Source organism: Trichoderma reesei (genome assembly GCF_000167675.1).
Source record: "Trichoderma reesei QM6a unplaced genomic scaffold TRIREscaffold_11, whole genome shotgun sequence".
Taxonomy (NCBI): domain Eukaryota; kingdom Fungi; phylum Ascomycota; class Sordariomycetes; order Hypocreales; family Hypocreaceae; genus Trichoderma; species Trichoderma reesei.
Window position 1 is genome coordinate 974,453 of NW_006711158.1, and position 19,695 is coordinate 994,147.

The 19,695-nt window shown below is 55.1% G+C and overlaps 7 protein-coding genes across 7 annotated transcripts; 2 read left to right on the top strand and 5 right to left on the bottom strand.

Annotated features, from left to right (window-relative positions):
• Positions 1-172: 172 nt before the first annotated feature.
• TRIREDRAFT_63011 (uncharacterized protein) lies at positions 173-1,642 on the bottom strand (the record flags this gene model as incomplete). The annotated part of the gene is made up of 1 exon (XM_006966111.1): positions 173-1,642. The coding sequence occupies one exon, from the start codon at positions 1,640-1,642 to the stop codon at positions 173-175; it is 1,470 nt and encodes a 489-aa protein (XP_006966173.1).
• A 1,401-nt stretch (positions 1,643-3,043) lies between these two features.
• Positions 3,044-3,715, top strand: TRIREDRAFT_63102 (uncharacterized protein; the record flags this gene model as incomplete). Its single annotated transcript, XM_006965986.1, has 2 exons — positions 3,044-3,445; positions 3,539-3,715. Coding segments are annotated over 2 exons (579 nt in total), but the record flags the coding sequence as incomplete, so codon positions are not given.
• A 427-nt stretch (positions 3,716-4,142) lies between these two features.
• On the bottom strand, positions 4,143-5,789 carry TRIREDRAFT_49038 (uncharacterized protein; the record flags this gene model as incomplete). Its single annotated transcript, XM_006966112.1, has 2 exons — positions 4,143-5,607; positions 5,701-5,789. Coding segments are annotated over 2 exons (1,554 nt in total), but the record flags the coding sequence as incomplete, so codon positions are not given.
• A 3,637-nt stretch (positions 5,790-9,426) lies between these two features.
• On the top strand, positions 9,427-11,201 carry TRIREDRAFT_78833 (uncharacterized protein; the record flags this gene model as incomplete). Its single annotated transcript, XM_006965987.1, has 4 exons — positions 9,427-9,659; positions 9,798-10,015; positions 10,108-10,332; positions 10,392-11,201. 4 exons carry the CDS (start codon positions 9,427-9,429, stop codon positions 11,108-11,110), a joined length of 1,395 nt encoding a protein of 464 aa, XP_006966049.1. The 3' UTR covers positions 11,111-11,201.
• A 276-nt stretch (positions 11,202-11,477) lies between these two features.
• TRIREDRAFT_108332 (uncharacterized protein) lies at positions 11,478-13,879 on the bottom strand (the record flags this gene model as incomplete). The annotated part of the gene is made up of 3 exons (XM_006966113.1): positions 11,478-13,647; positions 13,733-13,768; positions 13,833-13,879. 3 exons carry the CDS (start codon positions 13,877-13,879, stop codon positions 11,478-11,480), a joined length of 2,253 nt encoding a protein of 750 aa, XP_006966175.1.
• Positions 13,880-14,399: 520 nt separating this feature from the next.
• On the bottom strand, positions 14,400-16,610 carry TRIREDRAFT_108333 (uncharacterized protein; the record flags this gene model as incomplete). Its single annotated transcript, XM_006966114.1, has 1 exon — positions 14,400-16,610. One exon carries the CDS (start codon positions 16,608-16,610, stop codon positions 14,400-14,402), a length of 2,211 nt encoding a protein of 736 aa, XP_006966176.1.
• A 1,078-nt stretch (positions 16,611-17,688) lies between these two features.
• TRIREDRAFT_78836 (uncharacterized protein) lies at positions 17,689-19,013 on the bottom strand (the record flags this gene model as incomplete). The annotated part of the gene is made up of 4 exons (XM_006966115.1): positions 18,780-19,013; positions 18,204-18,623; positions 17,814-18,145; positions 17,689-17,741 (listed from the first exon to the last, which is right to left on the bottom strand). The coding sequence occupies exons 1-4, from the start codon at positions 18,905-18,907 to the stop codon at positions 17,689-17,691; spliced, it is 933 nt and encodes a 310-aa protein (XP_006966177.1). The 5' UTR covers positions 18,908-19,013.
• Between the last annotated feature and the right edge of the window lie 682 nt (positions 19,014-19,695).

A 19,695-nucleotide genomic window follows, 5' to 3' on the forward strand; every position in this document is an offset into this window, starting at 1 on the left:
TCGAACCTGCGCCGGTCCGTCTTGATATGAGGCCCCCTTCCGTCTAAGCATTCCGTTGAATCGTGCATCTTCATAACATCGTCCCTTCAACGCCCAGTGGCGACGTCCACGCTCGCCAATTGCAGAAACATGTTCTTCTTCTTTCTTTCTTTTTCCTCTTTCATCCCCTTTTCTATACCACAACGCCAACACGGCTCTCTTCACTCAAGCATCTTCGCTTGTCTGGCAAGTCAGAATCATCATCATCCGACTCCTCTTCTGAGCTCTCGCCCGATGTGGATGGAGAGCTGCCACGCTTGCGCTTAGAAGTCAGAACAGTAGCAACGGTAGCATCCGAGTCCTGTGATCTCGGCTCAGGCCTCGGGCCGTCAAACTCCCACGTCTCCATCTTGCTCGGGTCAAACGGGCCCACAATGTCCTCGCCCAGGGCCTTTCCCAGTCGTTCCCGCAGCCCCAGGATGGGCCAGATGGGCACGCGAGTAAACTCAATCTTCATCCCCTCAACGTTGCCGTCTTCGTCCAACGGAGCGCAGGAGGGGTCGTAGAACCGGTCGAGGAACTTGGCCGTCACGTACCCCGTATAGACCAGGAACTCGCACGTCTCGTTGTCGTGAGTCAGGATTCTCAGCTTGACATCCTGGAAGTTGGGTCTGGGAGGCTTGCCCTCCCGCGGCGACCAACGACCCTCTCGCGGCGGCCAATATCCCTCTCTGGGGATTTTGACCGGCGTTGTGTAGAAGTGGCGCTGGGCCATGGCCAGGAAAATGCCGACGAAATGCGCATCTTCGTCAGAGTCTGTGGGGATGAGCTGCTTCGCCCGCAGCCGCTGTAGCCGTAATACAGGCATGTTGGGCTTGGCATCGGGCCCAGTGCCTACGCGAAAGAGATGTTGGCGTATTGTCGCCAGCTGTTGCTTTCCGATATAACATAGCATCGGTAGGTTGGCAGGCGAGTGGGCTGTGGTGGTTGATGCTAGGGAGCCATGAGACTCGCAAGGGCGGGCTATTATTGTCGCGGTAGAGCTTTGTGATGACAAGGTGGGAGGGTTTGGAGGAAAGTTCCATAGCGCCTGGGCACGGACGGCGTCAAAGTAGACCTTATCGCCATAGTACATGTTGAGTTCTGGTGCCGTGTGCGATTTGGCAAACGCCGCCGGCCACAGCGTCGACAGGATGACTTTGACGGCTGTGGAAGTCGGCTTTGCTACCGGCGAAAGGGGCGTCAGGATCTCCGTCAGCGCCTCGCTCAGCCTGGTGATTGTGTCCGACGGCTGAATGTGGCCCTGCGACGGCGTGGGGCCCGGCAGGTCGCAAGGCTGTGGCGTGTCGCAAGGGGGCAGCTCACAGAAGCGCGCCCCGAGCAGGCTGGCGTGAAGATCTGTCCAGCAGATGGGGCGCATGAAGAGCGCGGTGCCGGCGTGCTGGCGGAGGATGTCACGGAGGGAGCCCTTCCTGGGGCGGCGGATGCGAGGCGGACGAGGCGGGAGAGGCGGACGAGGCTGAGGCTGCGACGGCGGGGACTTGAGCTTCCTGGGCCTCTGCGTCGTCGGCGGTGTCATCTCCGGCGTCTCTACCACCTTGTCGCTGTCCGTCTCGGGGCTGGACGAGGGCGACTTGGAGGGGCTTCGAGGTGATGAGGTCATGTCGTCGACCAGCCCGCGCAGCTTGGCGACGAAGGAGCCCTGGCTGAACATGGAGCTGCAAAGAGTCGTTAGCAGGTGGTGTGCGTAAAGGAGTGACACTTTGCTGGCATACAAGGCCATGGCGCGGTTGCTGAGCTCGACAGAATCTCAGTGCCTCGATGCGTGAATCGCGATTTGGATGAGCGCCCGCCTCTGGCTGTAATAACGAAGCGCCCCCGCGGTGACGCGACCAGCAAAACGAAAAGAAAAAAAAAAAAAATCGAGATGAGTGAGCGAGAGATGCGCTGCTGCACGCCTGCCTACCTTTGTTATTCCCTGCTTAATTCCTTTGCCCTTTTCTCTCCTTCTTGGGTAGATGTGCAGGCGGTTCGTTGGATAAAAGCCACCAAAGGCAAGATGAGGAGAAATTTGGAGAAGTAGGTAGTGAAGGGGAGAGTAAGCCGGGGACTTGACAGCGGTGCGTGAAGCCGCGAACAGACGAGGGCAATGAAATAAGGGCGACAGTGATGAATATGTGAACGAGGGAGAGAGGGGGAGTGAGAGTGAGAAGGACAACGGCAGAGAGGCTTTCTTTTGCACGATGAGGAGTCCGGATCCAGTAAGACGTGAGACAGCCGCCGGCAAGTTTCCTCTTGGCCTTTCAGCAAACGCGCAACTGAATGTCAGGAGAAACGCCGAGGTGCCATTCTGTGGTGATCAATCCACGTTGTTTGTCACGCCGCCCAACAAAGGAGAGCCCGAACCTGCGTCTGCTTTTAACGCTTCTGTTTGTTGTCTCTCCCAATCGCAGGGCCCGGGAGTCAGCAAGAGGCGCGTCCTCTCGGGCAGGCAGGCGGCGCGACCGGTGAGCGAATTCACGTGATTTAGGCAGCCGGATGCGCCGTGGCGGTGCGGGGGGGCTTGTTTGTGGCTTGTGCTGCCTGGCTGTGGCAACACCGCGCTGGGGCATGGTGTGACATAGTCACAGGAGCGATGACATAAGCACGGGGGCGGAATGAATGACTGTTGCTTCTCAGCGTCCCAAGTCTGGAGTCTCCACAGCTGGCCGCCAGTTGACGACAGCTTCGGCCCTGTGCTGCTGGAGAGGAGCCCCGCCAAACCATCATCTCGCCGCTCTGCTTTTCCACGCCTCAATCGCCGCCTCGAGCCATTGCTGTTCCAAGATGCCGGTACGTGATGCTTTGTGCCCTGCTACCTGAGGCTACAGAAACCCCCTCAGAGCCCGATCCCCAGACGTCACGGGGGAAGAGATGTCATCGCCCGATCCGCCTGAAGCTCTCCTGAAGCTCTCCTGAAGCTCGCCGACAGCGTCCCCCGACCCAAAATCCCCCCGACTCTTTTCACCCTCCAGCCAGCGTCAACTCCTCCGTGCCCAAACCCGCTAACAATCTCCCGCGACTCCTCAAGGCCTACAACTCCGACTTCAACTCGGACCCCAACCCTCCCCGCCTCATCGGCAACTTCCCCCTCCTCCCCCTGCGCACCAAGACCCGCGGCCCGGCCTACGTCCTGCCCTTCCCGAACCCGCCTCTTCCCGCGCACGAGTCCCCCGAGATCGAGAGCGAGAGCTACGACATCCTCGACGAGGTCCTCCGCCTCTTCCGCGCAAACACCTTCTTCCGCAACTTTGAGATCAAGGGCCCCGCCGACCGCCTGCTCGTCTACGGCATCTGGTTCGTCAGCGACTGCCTGCAGAGGATCAAGCCCAATGCCACTCTGCGCGAGGCCAGCAAGGAGGTGAATAACCTCGCGCTGGACCTCAACTTTGCCATCCCTGGTGATCCCGGTTTCCCCCTGAACCAGGTTTGTCACTCTCCTCTGTGCCTTTCCCACACAACTCGATTCTCTGAGAATTGTAGGTGGCTGACACGTATGTGTGTGTGTGTGTGTGTATAGATGTACGAACCCCCTAAAGACAGGCAGGAGGCAGAGCAGCTCAAGCTGTACATGGCACAGGTCCGACAGGAGCTCGCATCACGACTACTGGCTAGGGTGTACGAGGAGGACGAGTCCAAGCCCAGCAAGTGGTGGCTGAGTTTTGCAAAGAGAAAGTTTATGGGCAAGTCGTTGTAAGAGATGGCGAGGAGGGCGTGACGTGGTGGCATCTAGACCGACAATGTTATTCTATATTCCCGCAGGTCGATCGATTGTAAAGCCGCTTTCGAATCTTTTGTCTACCCTTTCCAGGTCAAGGGACTTCCATATGCAACAACTCCTGGAGGGTATTCACACGTTCTATTTGACTTGAAAAACATCGACGCACACGGTCTGATATCGGCCTCTATATCTATTTTGACCCGCCATACATATCCATCGAAGAGAAAAATCCAACACATTACTCAGTCTTGGGCTTCTTTCTCTGAAACTTGCCCCGGGCCATAATGTTGCCCTCGGCAGGAATCGCCCTCCACCCCGTAAACACATAACCGCTCGCCCCGCCCCTCTCCGTCATGAACGGATGCGTCCGCCCCGGCAAGACCTGCCACCTCCTCGCCCGGCTTGTCTGCACCTGCGCCCCAATCAGCAGCGACGGGTTGATGGGGAAGTCGGGCGTCCCGGCCCAGGTCTCGAGCTCCTTGAGCGTCTTGCCCTCCGCCTCGGGCGGCGGGTTCGACACCCAGGCGCCGCGCCGGCTGATGCTGAAGCAGTCCGCCAGCTGCGACAGCGGCTCAATCGTCGGCGAGTAAATGGCCACGGGCGCGCCGCCGGCGAGCAGCGGGAGCGCGTGCCGCAGCACCGAGATGGGGTCCATGGTGCTCGCCACGGCGAGGCCGGAGAAGCCGCCCGCCCGCGTCGCGTCGACGATTTGGCGCGTGCGAGCCCATCGCCGGCGCTTGCGGTGGTAGTTTGCGCGGCGGTTGGTCTTCCAGGACGCGAGCACGTCGGCGTCGACGGCCGGCGCCAGCTCTGCATACGTAGGGTCCGCTTCGGGATCCAGCAGCTGGAGCCACGAGATGGGTAGCAGGTGGGTGAAGAGCGGGTGGTAGGGATACGGCGGGTTGGGGTCGCTGAAGTCGTAGTCGAAGTGGCGGAGGAGGGAGAGGTTGGGCTGCGAGTTGGCGTGGATGAGGGTGATGCTGTTTGTGAGGGCGTAGTGGTCGTCCAGGTCGTCTTTCCGGGGCCTCTTGGGCCTGTTTCGCTGTGGTCTAGCCGACGATGGCTCTGCTGCCGCTGTGCCCGATTCTTCGCCGTCGGGCTGCACTTCTGGGTTCTGCTCCTGCTGGGCGGCATCTCTTGATGTCCCTTCTTCCTCTGGAGATTCTGCGTGCAACAATCCCATTCTCTCAGCCATGGCCGCGACCAGCAGGCCTCCCGTATCGTCAACAGCCAGCCACCGCCCGCCATGCGGACTCTGCGCGCCCTCGATAGGCAGGCCGCCAAAGTGCACATCAGCCCAGCACCCTAGCAGCCCAATCATTTCCTGCCGCATCTCCATGATCTTGCTCGCGTCTCGCTCAACCAGCATCCAGTGCCCGAGCTGCGCCACGTCCAGCGGCAGCACCGTGAACCGTCGCATGTACTTCTTCTCCTTCAGCAGCTTGTACTTGGCCAGCGAGTAGGCCGTCTTTTGGTCAATCGCCGTGTGAGAGAGCATGAGCTTGGCGATCAATTCCTTGCCCGCCGAAGCGCCCTCCTTCTTGAGCTGGTCAATCTCGGCCATTGTGAGCGTCTGGCGCGCAGATTCGTCAATGACCTCGCGGTTCGACCGTGCGACTACCTTGCCGCTCTCCTCGTCGATGAGCGTGAGCTGCTCCCCATTTGCCGGCTCGATGACCTCGTCGCCCTCGGCGGACTCGGCGCTCACGTCGGCGAGCTTGTCGGCATTGAGTTCCGTGCCGGGGACGATTCGCAGCCGGGGGAAGCTTTCGCCTTCGAGCTTGTCCTGGATCTCGTAGGTGAGGTGGTAGGGCCGCTCGATTATGAGGTTACTCGGAAACGAGCCATATTTGCCCAGGGATATGGTTCTGCAAGCGTGTCAGTCGCACAGCCGTCTCTTCGAGAACCGACAAACAAGACAAGGGAGCCAAGAGAGGAAGGGGGAATAAGTAGAGACTGACGTATTGGGAATGACCTGAAGAACACGTGTAACTTCGCTCGGCAGCCTGATTGCAACCCACCCGTTGGGCTGCACCGTACTTCTGGACATTGTGGCAACCGTGATCAGATGTTTGCCGGAATTTTGCTGGAGGCAGGAAAAAAAAAATTAATTAAGACGCCGGATTTGATCTCGGTGAGCCCCGCGTCACCAGCGCCCCACCATGGCATCTGCCGGCTCACCGAGGTGGGTCTTGTCGATATACCACAGGAGCTCTTTTGAGACCCTGCAATCAAGGAAAGTTTGATTCTGGTGACATGTTTTGGGATTTTATCAGACTTTGACGATGTGTTTTTGATATAAATATATTAGCGAATGTGGTCCTCTATTCATGAATTCCACAGCTATACTCACGCAGTGCAATTCCTCTCAATAAGTAGCTTACAGACGTTGTCTACAACGGCTTGAGCCGTAACGTTAGAAACATTATAATGATAGAGCTGATATGAGGAGCACGGAATCTTTTGTCACTTCGACACCATACAGATAAAGGTCTCATCCCTCAGGACATCATATTAATCAATTCCTTAGAAATCGGATCGTATGCGACAGTGATAAATCTACAACATCCTCCTGAATGTGACTCTTAGGATAGATGTCTGTGTGCTTGATTAGCACTCTCAATACAGCATGATTCCCAGTAACTGGAGTAATGGTGTCCAGTGTAGTTATTGGGATCAAGGCTTGGCATGATTGACGAGCCGCCAAAGAACAAGATGTATTGCCGTATCAGATCTTGTTCACAAGGGACTCATCTTAAGCTACCTACCTAGTAACCAAAACGACAGCAGCCCATTGGGAAGAACGTCAGACGGGAGCAACAATCGAACAAGGTATCATTATAAATATACATCATTCATTAGGGCAGCTGGGTTGAATAATGCAGTCGGAGAGCAAAGTCTAATTGGCAGAGCTGAAAGATGGGACGCAGTTCTTCGCCCAGGTCCTGTATGTCATTAGCCTTTTTGCAAAAGTTTGATATCGTCCAGAGAGATTCCATGTGCGGCAGCCAAACATCTCCAGCAGCAAGCAGTCATCAGACGAGTGTCTGATATGTAAGTCTGTCATCAAGTTGCCGCTCCATGTCAACCCGTCGCGCTATTCTGCAGTCCTTGCAACAAGCAGAAGCATTTGTCACCACTTGTCGTAGGATTATTCGTTAATGTGTAAAAGGGAAAAAAAAAAAAGGTTAAGGGTGAAGAATAAGTATCATCATGACAATTGAATATGACTACTAGTAGCCTGAGACGACAGATCTGTTAACCGACGAGGTGATGCACATGCCAGCCGCAGAATATGTTACTGAGGAATTGGCGCAATCATATTGGTACTCGGCTAGTCAGGGTCCTATTCGTTGAAAAGCCGTTGGACAGAATTAAAAGGCACTTGAGCTTCGGAAGGCGATGTATCGCAGTAATTTAGAGCCAGGTTGAGCATAAAGACGATGGGTTACATGCACAGTAGACTATAGAGCGAAGAGTCCTGATCTTAAGATAGCCGACGGGAAATTATTGAATGAAAGCGGCCATGTGTAACCCCGCGATTCAACCATCCGATCTCGAGATGGCATCTGATGTTTGCGCCTCACTTTCAATGCTGTTCAGCTGTACGCAAGGCAACCCATCCCTAAGCCCAAGATCGTGGTTGGGAATGCCACAGTCGATTGCGTTACGTAGGTAAGCTGAAGCCAATCATTCTTTTGGGCATGGGTTGGGATTGGATGCGGTTCTTGTCGTACATGTGACACGGTCGCCTTCAATGGTCGACCACCGCATGACGATCACGTTGGAGAAGAGATGCAGCCATTGACATCCCAGTTCTCAGGCATCCAAACCCCAAAACGCCACTGCAACAGCAGATTTAGCGAACCAAGCGGTTCCAGAATTCCGGGGCCCCAGAGCCGCGGTCTTCTGGGGCTGGAAACAGCTGGAGCTGGAGCTGGAGATGCAGATGCAGATGGAGAGTCTGGGGAAGTGAAGCTTGCATGGAACCGTTGTTTTCTTCCCGACGGGTGCTTTCATCGGTGGACAAGTACAAGGTGGACAAGGTGAGGTCGGCCACAGATCAAATAGCCGAGACGCTGTTACTGGCCAACCGCTGCCTGTCACAACAAACGCAGAGGAGAGGATATTGAGGTGCGAATTTAGGTATTCACAGACATGTTTTTGCTCGTGCATACCTACTTACAAGAGCTGGCGTAGATTCCTCAGGCAGAGAGGCAGATTGAGAAGGGAGGAGGTTCACGTGATGAGACTTGACAGAGGTATCAGGTATCATCTCCTCTTCTGACCTCTGGCATCTGCACTTGTCTTGACCAACCGAGCATCTACTGTGCATACCGTGGGCATCTCCACGCTGCAGCGTTATGCTGTTCCTTCGACTCGTCCGAACCACTGCGTGGCTCTTCAAACAAACTGCAGAGATCCGACTCGGTCGCTTTGCCAACTTCTCCGCACGCCGCTATGCTTAACCGGCATATGCTGCCCAGCCAATCTGCCGCGAAGATGTCGGGGAAAAGTAAGCGCCATGGGGGAGCCAAACTGCGGCTACCGGACGCCACCAGCACGAGGATCCAAGGATTCGAGGTGGGAGGGGGGGATGCAGCCCATTCGGAGTCGGCCTTTGACTCCCCCACGAGTCTCGAGAGAACAGATGCTCGTGTCTTGCTGAGAGTAGAAGATTCCAAGGCTTCTAGCGCAAGCAGATCAGAGCGTGACGACGCAACATCAACGTCTTTCCCCGCATGGGATCATCGTTCGGGACAGTGCCAGATTGGATCTCGGGGCGGTCTCGAGCGACGGTGATGGGTGCTGGGGATAATACCAGAAGGGTTCCTGGAGAGGAGCACAGCAGGCCGTACATAGACCAACAACCACCGTCATCGGCCCATCTTCCTCGTGCCCCCCCAGACCAAGTCGATGCGCAATTTCCAGGATTTCGGGGCAGCATTGACTCGAGACCCAGCATCCCCAAAGGCGCCAGGCCTTGCCTCAGGCCAATGGCCAGCCGTGCTGCTTTCCCCGCCTCCTTGGACCCCGGCAAGCTCAGACATCTCCGCAGCGAGCCCCGTCTTTTCTCCAGAATCGCTAAAGGCGGGCTGGCGGGTAGCGTTTGCGTGCAGCTTGGTATCGAGGGCGAGGCAGTGAGGAGCTCGGATGATACTCGACCGCAGTTGTCGCGGAGAATTCTTGCTGGGGGATGGTGAGCCTGGGAAGCGGACGACGCCACAAGGAAGCGCCTCTTCCTTTCTTCCATTGCCTACCGGATATTTCAACAGCCAACGCGAGAAGAGTCTCGACGCCACACCCTAAAGGAACGCAATGGCATGGACAAGCCAAACGCCAATTTTGCCGACGGGATTTTGCAGTGCGGCTGGGCTAGTACCAACAAGGGGAATGAGGCCGGTGATGGCCCGGATGATCATGTCCACATTCTGCCTGGGAAGCAATTGCTGCAATAATACGATGCAGGCCATCCAGGCAATGCCTCTTTGCGAGTCCGTCCAAACAAACCCTGGCTGGTGATGGTTGGGAGGGGCTGGTCGTCCCAAGTCAGTCAAAAGGGTCGCATTCCCAGCATGAAAAAAGTGCAACTCTGCTGGAGAGCATCTCAGCAACTCCTCCATCTGTCTCCTCTCTTCCCTTCCTCTTCCCTGGTGGTACGGTTCTTCAGTCCGAGACTTGCCATCATGGGTGTTGCGTCCTTCTTCAAGGAGCGGTCGCTCAAGGCCAACGACAAGAGCCGCACGAAAGCTGCCGAGCTCACGTTGAGGGAGTCTATCTTTCCGCTCGCCCTCGTCACCGTCCTCTTCTTCCTCTGGGGCTTCAGTTACGGCCTGCTCGACACGCTGAACAAGCACTTCCAAAACACGCTGCATATCGACCAGGCCCGTTCTTCTGGTCTGCAGGCCGCTTACTTTGGGTGAGTCCCTGTCATCTCAGCGTGCGGATATACATGCAAGACGCACGATACACACCCAATGGCACCTGCTCCATCTCGTGATGCCGGGTGGCCTGATCCAGCAGCTAGCTGTACGTGAGCTAACAGCGACATCTCCAGCGCATATCCATTGGCATCTCTCGGACACGCAGCCTGGATCCTCCGCCACTATGGATACAGAGCCGTCTTCATCTGGGGTCTCTTCCTGTACGCGGTAGGCGCTGCCATCGCCATTCCTTGCATCAAGGCCAAGTCCTTTGGCGGCTTCTGCGCATCCATCTTCATCATCGGCAATGGCCTTGGCTCTCTTGAGACGGCCGCCAACCCTTTCATCACCGGTATGTAAAGTGCTGTCGCCCAACGCAGTTATGCTTGAAGGCTGCCCCTCGCCGTTGTGGATTTCCGCTAACACGATGTGCTTCCCTCTCAGTCTGCGGTCCGCCGAAGTACTCTGAGATTCGAATCAACATTTCACAGGCTTTCAACGGCATTGGAACCGTCATTGCCCCTGTTCTCGGCTCCTACGTCTTCTTCAACTTTAGCGACGAGCGTGCCCTTCAGAACGTGCAATGGGTGTACCTGGCCATCGTCGTCTTCGTGCTTCTGCTGGCGAGCTTGTTCTTCTTGGCCAAGATACCCGAGATTACCAATGCTGGTGAGTAACACGTGTTTGCCGTTGAAACTACTCTTTGCTAACGCACTTGTCACTTATAGATATGGCATTCCAGGCTCAAGAAGCTCACGGCAGCTCAGACGACAAGCCCCTCTGGAAGCAATACAGACTCTTCCACGCCGCGCTCGCCCAGTTCTGCTACACTGGTGCCCAGGTAGCCATCGCCAGTTCCTTCATCAACTACGCCGTAGCGACTCGACCCGGCACATCGAGCAGCCTCGGCTCCAAGCTGTTCGCCGGCGCCCAGGCCGCGTTTGCCATTGGCCGATTCACGGGAAGCGGCATCATGCGGTTTGTGAAGCCTCGATGGATCTTCCTCGTCTTCATCAGCATGTGCATCATCTTCATCTGCCCGGCCATCACCCAGGGGAACAACACCGGCGTTGCCATGCTCTACGTCGTGCTCTTCTTCGAGTCCGTCTGCTTCCCCACCATTGTCGCCCTCGGCATGCGAGGCCTTGGCAGACACACCAAGCGCGGCAGTGGCTTCATCGTCGGTGGCGTCGTCGGCGGTGCCTGTGTGCCTCCCTTGACCTTTGCGGCTGCGGAGCATCAAGGAAGCGGCATCAGCATGGTCGTGCCCCTGTCCTTCTTCGTCGTGGCCTGGTCGTATGCTTTCTGCGTCAACTTTGTGCCTGCGTATCGTGACGTCGTGGACGCCTTTAGCGAGACAGACGTTGGCACGCAGGGCCACACGCACGACGAGGAGATTGCGGAGAAGATTGATCATGAGAAGCCCATGGTGACTACTGTTCAGTAGTTGTAGAGATGGGGTGATGGAGTGATGTGGTTGAGAGTCTGTTTTTGTTCTGGAAACGGAATTGTATGAATGTTTTCTGATACCAGTATTGTCCCGCCGCCTTTGCTACAGAGGTGGCGGCCACACAATACATATAATGATTACATGCCAAACACACATAGACCTGACGCTCAGATCGTGCTTGCTCGATTCGTTCCATGTCTTGAAACTTGTCTATCTCTAGCACGTCAAATTGCCCTATTATATATGCAACAAAACCGCCTTTGTATCTTGCAAAGAAAAGACAAATCACACCTCCCATCACTGCTGTAGAGAAATGCACAAACAACGGTATATATACCTACAAAAACAAACCCCCCCCCAAGTCTCATGTACCGTTCCTCCTCCGCCCACCCCTCGTACTCCTCTCCACATGGCCCCTCAAGACCTTCCTCGTCTCGACCAGGCTCCTCTTCTGCTTGCTCTTTGCCTTGCCGAGCGTCATCAAAAAGTTCTTCTTGCGCTGCTTCTCCCGGTTGCTCGTGCTCTTGCCCGCGGCGTCCTTCTTGGACTTGCGGATCGCCTGCGTGCTCTTGTGCTCGTCGCGGTCGGGCTTGCCCTCCTTTGCGAGGGCTACTTTTTCCTCCTTTGTGAGCTTGCGGAGGCGGATGGGCGCCTCGATGTTCTCGGCTGTGAGGCCGTCGTCCTGGTGCGTCGTGCCGTTATTGTTGGCGTCGTTGTTGGTCTGGCGCTTGCGGGTGCGGGCACCCATTGCCTTCTGGACGGAGGCGGCGGCGCGGAGTTCTTGCAGTTTGGCGAGGTCGGCGGGCGTGAGGATGGTGGTTGTGGCGAGCTTGGTCATGCGTTCGAGCTCGGCGGCTTCGTCTTCCGCATTGGCCTCTTCGTCTTCGTCTTCATCCTCGTCGTCGTCGGCGGCGTTTTCTCCTTTGCGCTTCTTGGGCGCCGGTTCGTCCTCCTCGTCTGAAGAGTGCTCGACGTTGATCCACTCCCCTGAGTCGCTGCTGTCGTCGGAATCAATCTCCCACCCGTCGTCCTCGTCTGCATCTTTCTCGTCGTCGGAGCCGTCGCTGCCGTCCTCCGGCAGGCCCTTTTCGGCGCGCTTCCTCTTTCGCTGCTCTTCTTTCCACTTGGCGAGCAGGTCGAGGCCTTCGATGCCGCCGATTTCCTCCTCTCCGAATTTGCGCTGCTTCATCATGCCGGAGCTCAGGCCCATGGTGGCATCCTTGCCGCGGTCTCTCTTCTTGAGCATCTCGGCGCCCACTTCTCGGTAGAGAGACAGGAGGCCCTTGGCGGCCATCATGACGCCCTTGTCCTTGCTCTTGCGGTACTGGACTAGATCCTGCAGCAGCGTTTCCGTCATGGCCAGTGACTGTCGGGAACAGATCTCGCGAATGGCATTGAGACCCACTGCAGCCACTTCAGAGGCTGAGGCTTCGGAGACGAACTCGTTGGCAATCTTTTGAATAAGGGGCTCCAAGGCATCGGGAGGCACCAGGTTGTGCACGCCCTGCGCCAGAGACGCGAGGATGGACGTGACGGACTGTTGCTTGGGCGTAAGGTATTTGATGAACCACGAGTACAGCGGCACAATGGTGAGCTTGTGTAGACCGACTAGTCGGGTGACGAGCTGCAAGACCAGCAGCTTTGTATCCAGTGAGAGCTTGTTCTTCGTCCCTTGCAGGTGCTTCTCAAACAGCTGCTCGGCAAACAGCTGCGGATCGTGTAGCAAGTGTAGCGCCGAAAAGTTGAGCGGGTGAGGTTTTGACTTCTTTTTCTCCTGCTTCTTGACTTTGTCGACTGCCTTTCTGTACGCCTCCTTCTGTTTCCTTGACTTCTTGTTGATGGTGATCTGATGCTTCACCTTGGCCAGGTCAATCTCCTCGTCGCTGCTCTCGTCCTCGAGCTCCTCGCGCTCCTTGTCGCCGCCCAGGAAGAACCGCGTGGCCCCGACAATGACCTTTTCGTTGTCCGCGAGACAAGCCTCCTTCATGACATCGACCGGCTTCGCATCCGTCCAGACCTGCCGCTTCCACAGCTCGCGCGTCAGCTTAATCGCCCAGATAGCCCTCGGCGAGGAGCGATCCGCCGTGACGAGGTTGTACAAGACAGCCTGGATCGTCCTGTTGAGCGGGTGATTGGTCGACTTTGAATTCGAGTTGCGCATGTCGCTGAGGATCTTCTGGAAGAGCATCTCCCGCATTGACTTGCTGCGCGAGGACACGAGGATCGGGAACAGCGTCGTCAGCAGGCTGGTCGAGTCAATCACCTCCTTGCGCCGCAGCAGCACCAGGCTGCCCACGACCTTGTCCCTCAGCTCCGGGTGCAGCGTCTCGTGGTGCTGCGCAACAATTGCCTTGAGGTCGTCCTGGAACGTCCGCGTCTCCTCGGGGTAGCAGTCGGCGACGTGCGCGATGAGGTCGATCATGTTGTGGAAGGACTCCACCGTGTCGGCCGCCGCCGTCGTCGGCGAGGTGAAGAAGATTTCGCGCTGCGCTTCATACTGCTCCCACTGTTTCAGGAAGTCGTCCTTGTAGGATCTATTGGGTTAAAAATATGGCTGGTGAGTGGCAAGTACTTTGGGAGAGATGGCAAATGGATTGCTGTCCAAGAAGAAGGGCTTACTTTGGATCCCGACGGATTTTGTACTGAAGACTCGCGCTGTGAAGAATTGTTAGCACGACGAGAGATTGCAAGGGCAACATTCAAAGAGATCATGACATACAAGTCCGCATCGATCTTCTCGAGCGCCGCAACCTTTCGTTTCACCATTTTTGCGGCTGGGCGAAATGGCAGTGGAAGCGGTCTTGTATGGGGATTGGTTTCCTTCTTTTGGCGGAAGATGTCGAAGAAATTTTGGTACGGCAATGGCAATCGATAAGATAAGAAGATCGAAGCCGGATAAGCTAAAACACCAGAAAATACTAGCGCCGGGTGTGTGCGGACATGTGTGCGCATAAACGCACTACCAGGTACCTCAGTGGAGCTCTCAAGCGGTGTAATTACTCAACCTCGCGCATCACGGCATTGCACTTCTCTCAAGAAATTTCTATGATTCTCATTATGAGCTCAATGGATTATATACACTCCCGTTCAACTGTGAGTTGCATTCCTCCACTTCTGTGTACAGTTGTTGCGTCCCACCAGGCAGCATCTTCCCTGTATGGCTCAAGACTCGGTATCATGGACGAATATACGCCTCCTCCTCGTCAAGAAGGAGGAACCGAGAGAAATCTCGACGATTTTGAGGTGTAGAAGAGAGAGGAAATGTACAACGAAGAGAAACACTAGACTACCTATTGGGAAAGAACTGATAGTCCAAATACCCGGCATCCTCTACCCTCTGAAGAAGGCTACGGGTGCGCCGTTTGGTGGCCGTCGATGTTCTCAAGCTCTCTTCTGAAGCCATGACCTCCGGCCCATCTTGTTCAAGGTCGCCGACAAACATTGTCGGAACGTCTGGGAAGATGGCGATAGGCAGCAGAGACGAGGGTTCCGTCAGCTGGTTGGCATTGTCCACGATGATAAAGGACGGCTCAAACCCGCTGTATCCCACGCGCTTGTATATCTTGTAAAAGGCGGAAGGCGTGGCGCAAATGGCGTCGGCTCGGTCCAGCAGGTAATTGAGCGCTTCCTCGGCATCGCTCAGATACTGGCTGCGCTCCGTGGGGTTCATTTCTGACCAACAGCCTGACCTGTCAAAGTGTCCCCTGCTTAGGCATTGCTCAGACCAGGAGTGCTTGTTCGAGGCTGGGTTGTGCTTTCGGTATTCCTCAAGTAGGCAACTGTTGTACGCTTCAATCATTTGGGTTTCTGAAGTAGTCTTTCCACTGGCAACAACGGTGTCTTCTGGCTCGGCCTCTGGCTCTATGAGATTCTTCACCTCAGCGTCGTGGCAGTAGATTCGGAGAATGGTTTTGCCTGGATTCTGGGCAATCAATCGCTCCACAGCCTCGTCAACTTGGTCATCATGAGGTGCGATCCAAGCCACTCTCCCGGTAACGGGTACAAACTCATCCACTTTCTTGCGGCTGAGTGATCTTTCTTCAGCTGACATGTTATTCCACATGGCCATCTGCAACTGGTTGTACAAGTCTTTTTCAAACTGGACCTCCCAGTAATCATACGGTACATGTCGACGATACTCTGCATTTAGCCTAGATAACACATTGGCTGGAGGATCGGGAGCTTCTGACATGATCGCCTGAACAATTGACAACGCAAAGTTTGACCTGTTTGGCCCTGCTGGTGCATTGATGATGAATTTTCCTGCTCGCGATCTGGCCATGGTTTCGACGACTCTTGCGTATCCGTTCTCCAACATGTCAGTGCCTAATCGGTTTTGAAGAGCTGGATACCATTTCAGCAGATCAATGCATTCTGGAGCCGGGATGTTGTGAAAGCGAGTCGAGAAGTCCCACCAGTCGTTTCCCAATGACTCCTTTGGGAGCCTGCTCATCTTTTCAATGGTCCAGTGTTCCATCAGAAAAGTCTCTGTACCGACTTCGTAACTAATGTAAGCACAAACAGCTTGTGGCGATCCCTTGGTGATGTTATCGAAATAATCGCTCAAGTCGGACGGCCAGGTTCGCTGGGGAACGCTCAATGTCACTGGCGGGCTCTGGTAGTCAACTGGCCAGTATGGCTGAAGCGGTACCTCGAGATTGAACAAGGCAACATCAGCCGTCACTCCAGGTGGAAGCTTGATCCGGCGGCCAACAAAGGCGGACGGGTCTGTTGGGGTCCGACTGGTAACCTTGTGCTGCTGGATCCAGTCCTTAATGCGCTGCCTATGGTCAGCTGGCAGTTCACCCGGTGCCGCGCGCAGCTCTAATGCAAACTTGTCCGCGTCGTACATTCGGCGTGTTTCAGTGTCTGCGGAGGGCATTCCTGGGATGGCTTCATCAGAAACGTTGGCGTTGTATTGGTACAGGTAGCTTTTGGCTAGTTCTCGGTACTGCTCGACCGTAAGAGATTTCATGACTTCCCGGCTGCGGATACTGTCAATGTCGTAACCCTCGTCGCAGATGATTTTGAATGCAGTTTCATAGGCGCCTTCCACAGCATCATAGGCTTGTAATTCGCAAACGTCTATATCTTTCTCGATGACGGCAGCCAAGGCGTCAAGCGCATCACCCTCGAGACAGAATTTGGGTGCGGTGTGATAGATTTGATCGACACTGAGCTCGACTTCGACAGCAGATCCGATGTTGGGTAGAAGATGGCGGATATCCTTGAGGTCAAGCGCCATGATGTAAGCTCTTGGCTCACAGGTTGCTGTGGTGCCAAACACTTCCATGTCCGTTTCATGAGGGACCCATTCTGAGCCCGGCATGGGTAGAATGTGGGCATTGAACGCTGTTTCTTGGCATTCGCTGACGATTTGCTCCATCCATTTCATCTCGTTTGTCAGCCCTTTGAACAATGTGGTTTTTCGATGCTCTTGGTTGACGAAACAACCAGCAGGAATCCTGATGCCTCGCCTCCGCCGTCTGCGCCGCATGGCTTTGTGAAAGTGTGACCGACGATGCTGAACAATCCTGGATAATTCTTGGGCGACGAATATTAGGTCAGGCTATTGGGTACGTTGGCCCGCGGCTTGCTGCAGGAGATGAATTGAAGAGATGAGAGATGAGAAGTTGGGGAGACGAGATTCACACTTGGAGGCACGCAGAGGGCAAGGGACCAGAAATGATGCAAAATGAACTTAGTCATCCGGCGGTGAATCACGGTCAAGTAAAGTGAGGAAGGTGCTGCTTGCCAGTTGGCAAAGAGGCAAGTGCCTCATGCTTATCAATCGAGGTAGTACAAAGGTACCTTGAAGATTGTCGACCACGAAACCAGCTACCAATGAGCTGATGAGTTCAGGTATTCACAAATTCAGATCTGACAAAGGCAACTATATAGACGAGAATATATATCGGACTGGGATCCTTTTGAAACTCAGTACGGACACCGAAATCGATGTGCCCCTGGGCGTCACTTCCTTCCAGTTGCCTCGGAGTCCATTCTTCGGCGAGAAATGTGCTATAATAACGGCCTTAATCTCCGTACCTATGCGCCAAAACAAGCCAACATGAACACACGATCTGCTAAGATAGGTACCTACCTATTTCCGGACAGGATCCGTGCCTTGTGATAAATTCCAAACAGTTGTTGCCAGTCAACTTGCAATGGCATTCCTTTGCTTGTTGTGACATCACGAATCAGCAGCAGCAGACATTGCATGGCTTTAACCAAGTCTATTAGATAACGCAAGAAGATTGACTATTATACAACCCTTAGCAGGGATGCCAGTGGTCCGCCGACTCTATACTCTACTCTAGGCAACCAAGAGATGTATACCAGCGCCTGTATCTGGGGTCGCATCCTTCAACCCGGCCAAACCATCGAACGAGGACCCTCGGGATCCCCGTCCAAATCAAGAATCTTTCCCCCATCTATATGTTTAAGAAAGCCCAGCCCTTGGGCAATACCCATATAGCTGCCCGTTCTTCGAAAACAAAGTCCAACTTTTGTCTTCACGCGTCCTTCTCAAACTCCATTTTGTTTCTTTCGTCGTCAAATCGTTAGAGGTGCATTTATTTGGCGATCTCGACACCGCCGACGGCGCCCAGAGCCTTCTTGAGATCACCTGTGCGGGGTAATGTCAGCTTTCATTCGACCTTTCCTCGAGAGGGGCAGAAATTATCTAGTGACCACTTACCATAGATGGCGAACTGGCCGGCAGTCAGGGTTCCGACCATGAAGAGACGGGCACCGATACCGGTGTAAGAGCCACGGAAACCAAGCTCACGGGCGATCTTGATCAGGCGGCTGGTGGTGCCCTCACCGGGGAGGCCCTTGGTCTTGTTGATCTTGGAGAGCATGGTGTCGGCGGGCTGAGAAACGAGAGCGGCGGCGAAACCAGCAATCAGACCAGAGCCCAGGTTGGCAGTGGTCTGCATGCCGTCGGAGAGAGACTCCTTGGGGAAGGTGCGGAAGACAGCCTCAGAGACCTTCTCGAAGACGACGAACTTGGCCATGGTGTAGGGGATCCTGGATGCTAATGTCAGCGCGAGGCCCAGATGAGTCCGATTTCAGTTCGGGTACTTACTGCTTGAACAGAATGGGTCCGAAGCCGGCGTAGAAAGCACCGATACCCTCGTTCTTGAGCATCTTGGAGAAACCGCCAATGAGACCGTTGGCGTAGGTGGGCTCAGAGACGAGACGGATACGGGTAGCCTCGAGAGGGCACAGGGCAATGTCGGCGAAGAACTCGGCGGCGGCAGAGGAGGCCAGGTAGATGGCAGTCCGGTTGTTGGAGGCAGTCTCAATGCCCAGGCCGTTGATGAACTGGGACTTGAAGAACTCGTAACCGCCGAACTTGAAGGCACCCTGCAGGAAGTAACCGGCGAAGGTAGGGCCGGCACCAGTCAGAAGAGCGCCAGCGCCCTCATTCTGGATGACCTGGCGGAAGCCGCCGATGAGACCGCGGTTGTAGGTAACGGGGTCGAGCTGGATACGGGTCTTGACGCTGTATCGTGGGAAGATAACCGGTCAGCCTTGGAGATTCTCGCATTGTCACATGCCAAAGGCGGTAGTAAGCGGTCACCATCAGGATGGTGATGGGGCGCGACCTGGCTGCGATTGGGGAAGAATGGGAGAAACAGCTGGAGCAGGGTCAACATACACATCGACGGGAGTCAGGCCACCGTGGGTGACGGAGCAGCAGACAGCGCCGGCGAGGGCGAAGCGGGAGTAGAGAGCGAAGCCCTCGAGCTTCTTGGGCTCGGACAGAGAAACCTGAGCAGCGGCCATTGTGACTGATGGGATTGAAGCAGCGAAGAAACACTGAGTGGGGAGAAGAAACGAAGAAGAAAGGCTTAGCAGAATCGAGAGAGATTCAACGTGGAGAAGGATTGAAGTTTTCGTCTGGGGAGGGCGGTGATGAAATTGTTTTGAGGTCTTTTTGTTGCTGCTGTTCTCTTGCCGGACCGGCGCTAGTCTAGGGGCTTGAAAAAAATTGTTGCAGGGGGTCTTCGGGAAGGTTCGGATAATTCGATTGGGTGGCTGGAATGATTGGACGTGATAACGAGTCTGGAGTGGCTTGACACTGGCGCATCAGCCACAGCTTGCCAGGGGAAGAGTCTGACAGTCGGGGACTCCGAGACGTCGAGATGCCAGAAATTGAAAAGACAAAACGATCAGCATTCGTTGAGGAGTTACATAAATGTGCATCATGCTCCCATGGAACTATTGAAGCGACATTTGTTGCTCTTATATCGTGACTCTATCCGAAGCAATATCCTCTATAGTGGCTGCCATCTTGCCGCTTGTGCCTGTGGCTGGTGAGCAACGCTCGGAGCCATTCAACTGTCCAGCCTTGCCAACGTGGGGCCATGGATCGGCCCCGCTAATCGCAGCCGAAGCGTTACTAAGCATCCGGATGGCGAATTATCGGTGCACAGTAGTGACGTGCCACTGCGAAGCCATAGACAGAGTTGGATGTTGGATTCTTGCTAGCGAATGAATTGACGTTGTCTGGGTAGAAATCTACAGAAACCTGTTGGAAAATGTTCTTGAAGCGTTCTTTTCTTAGTGATTCG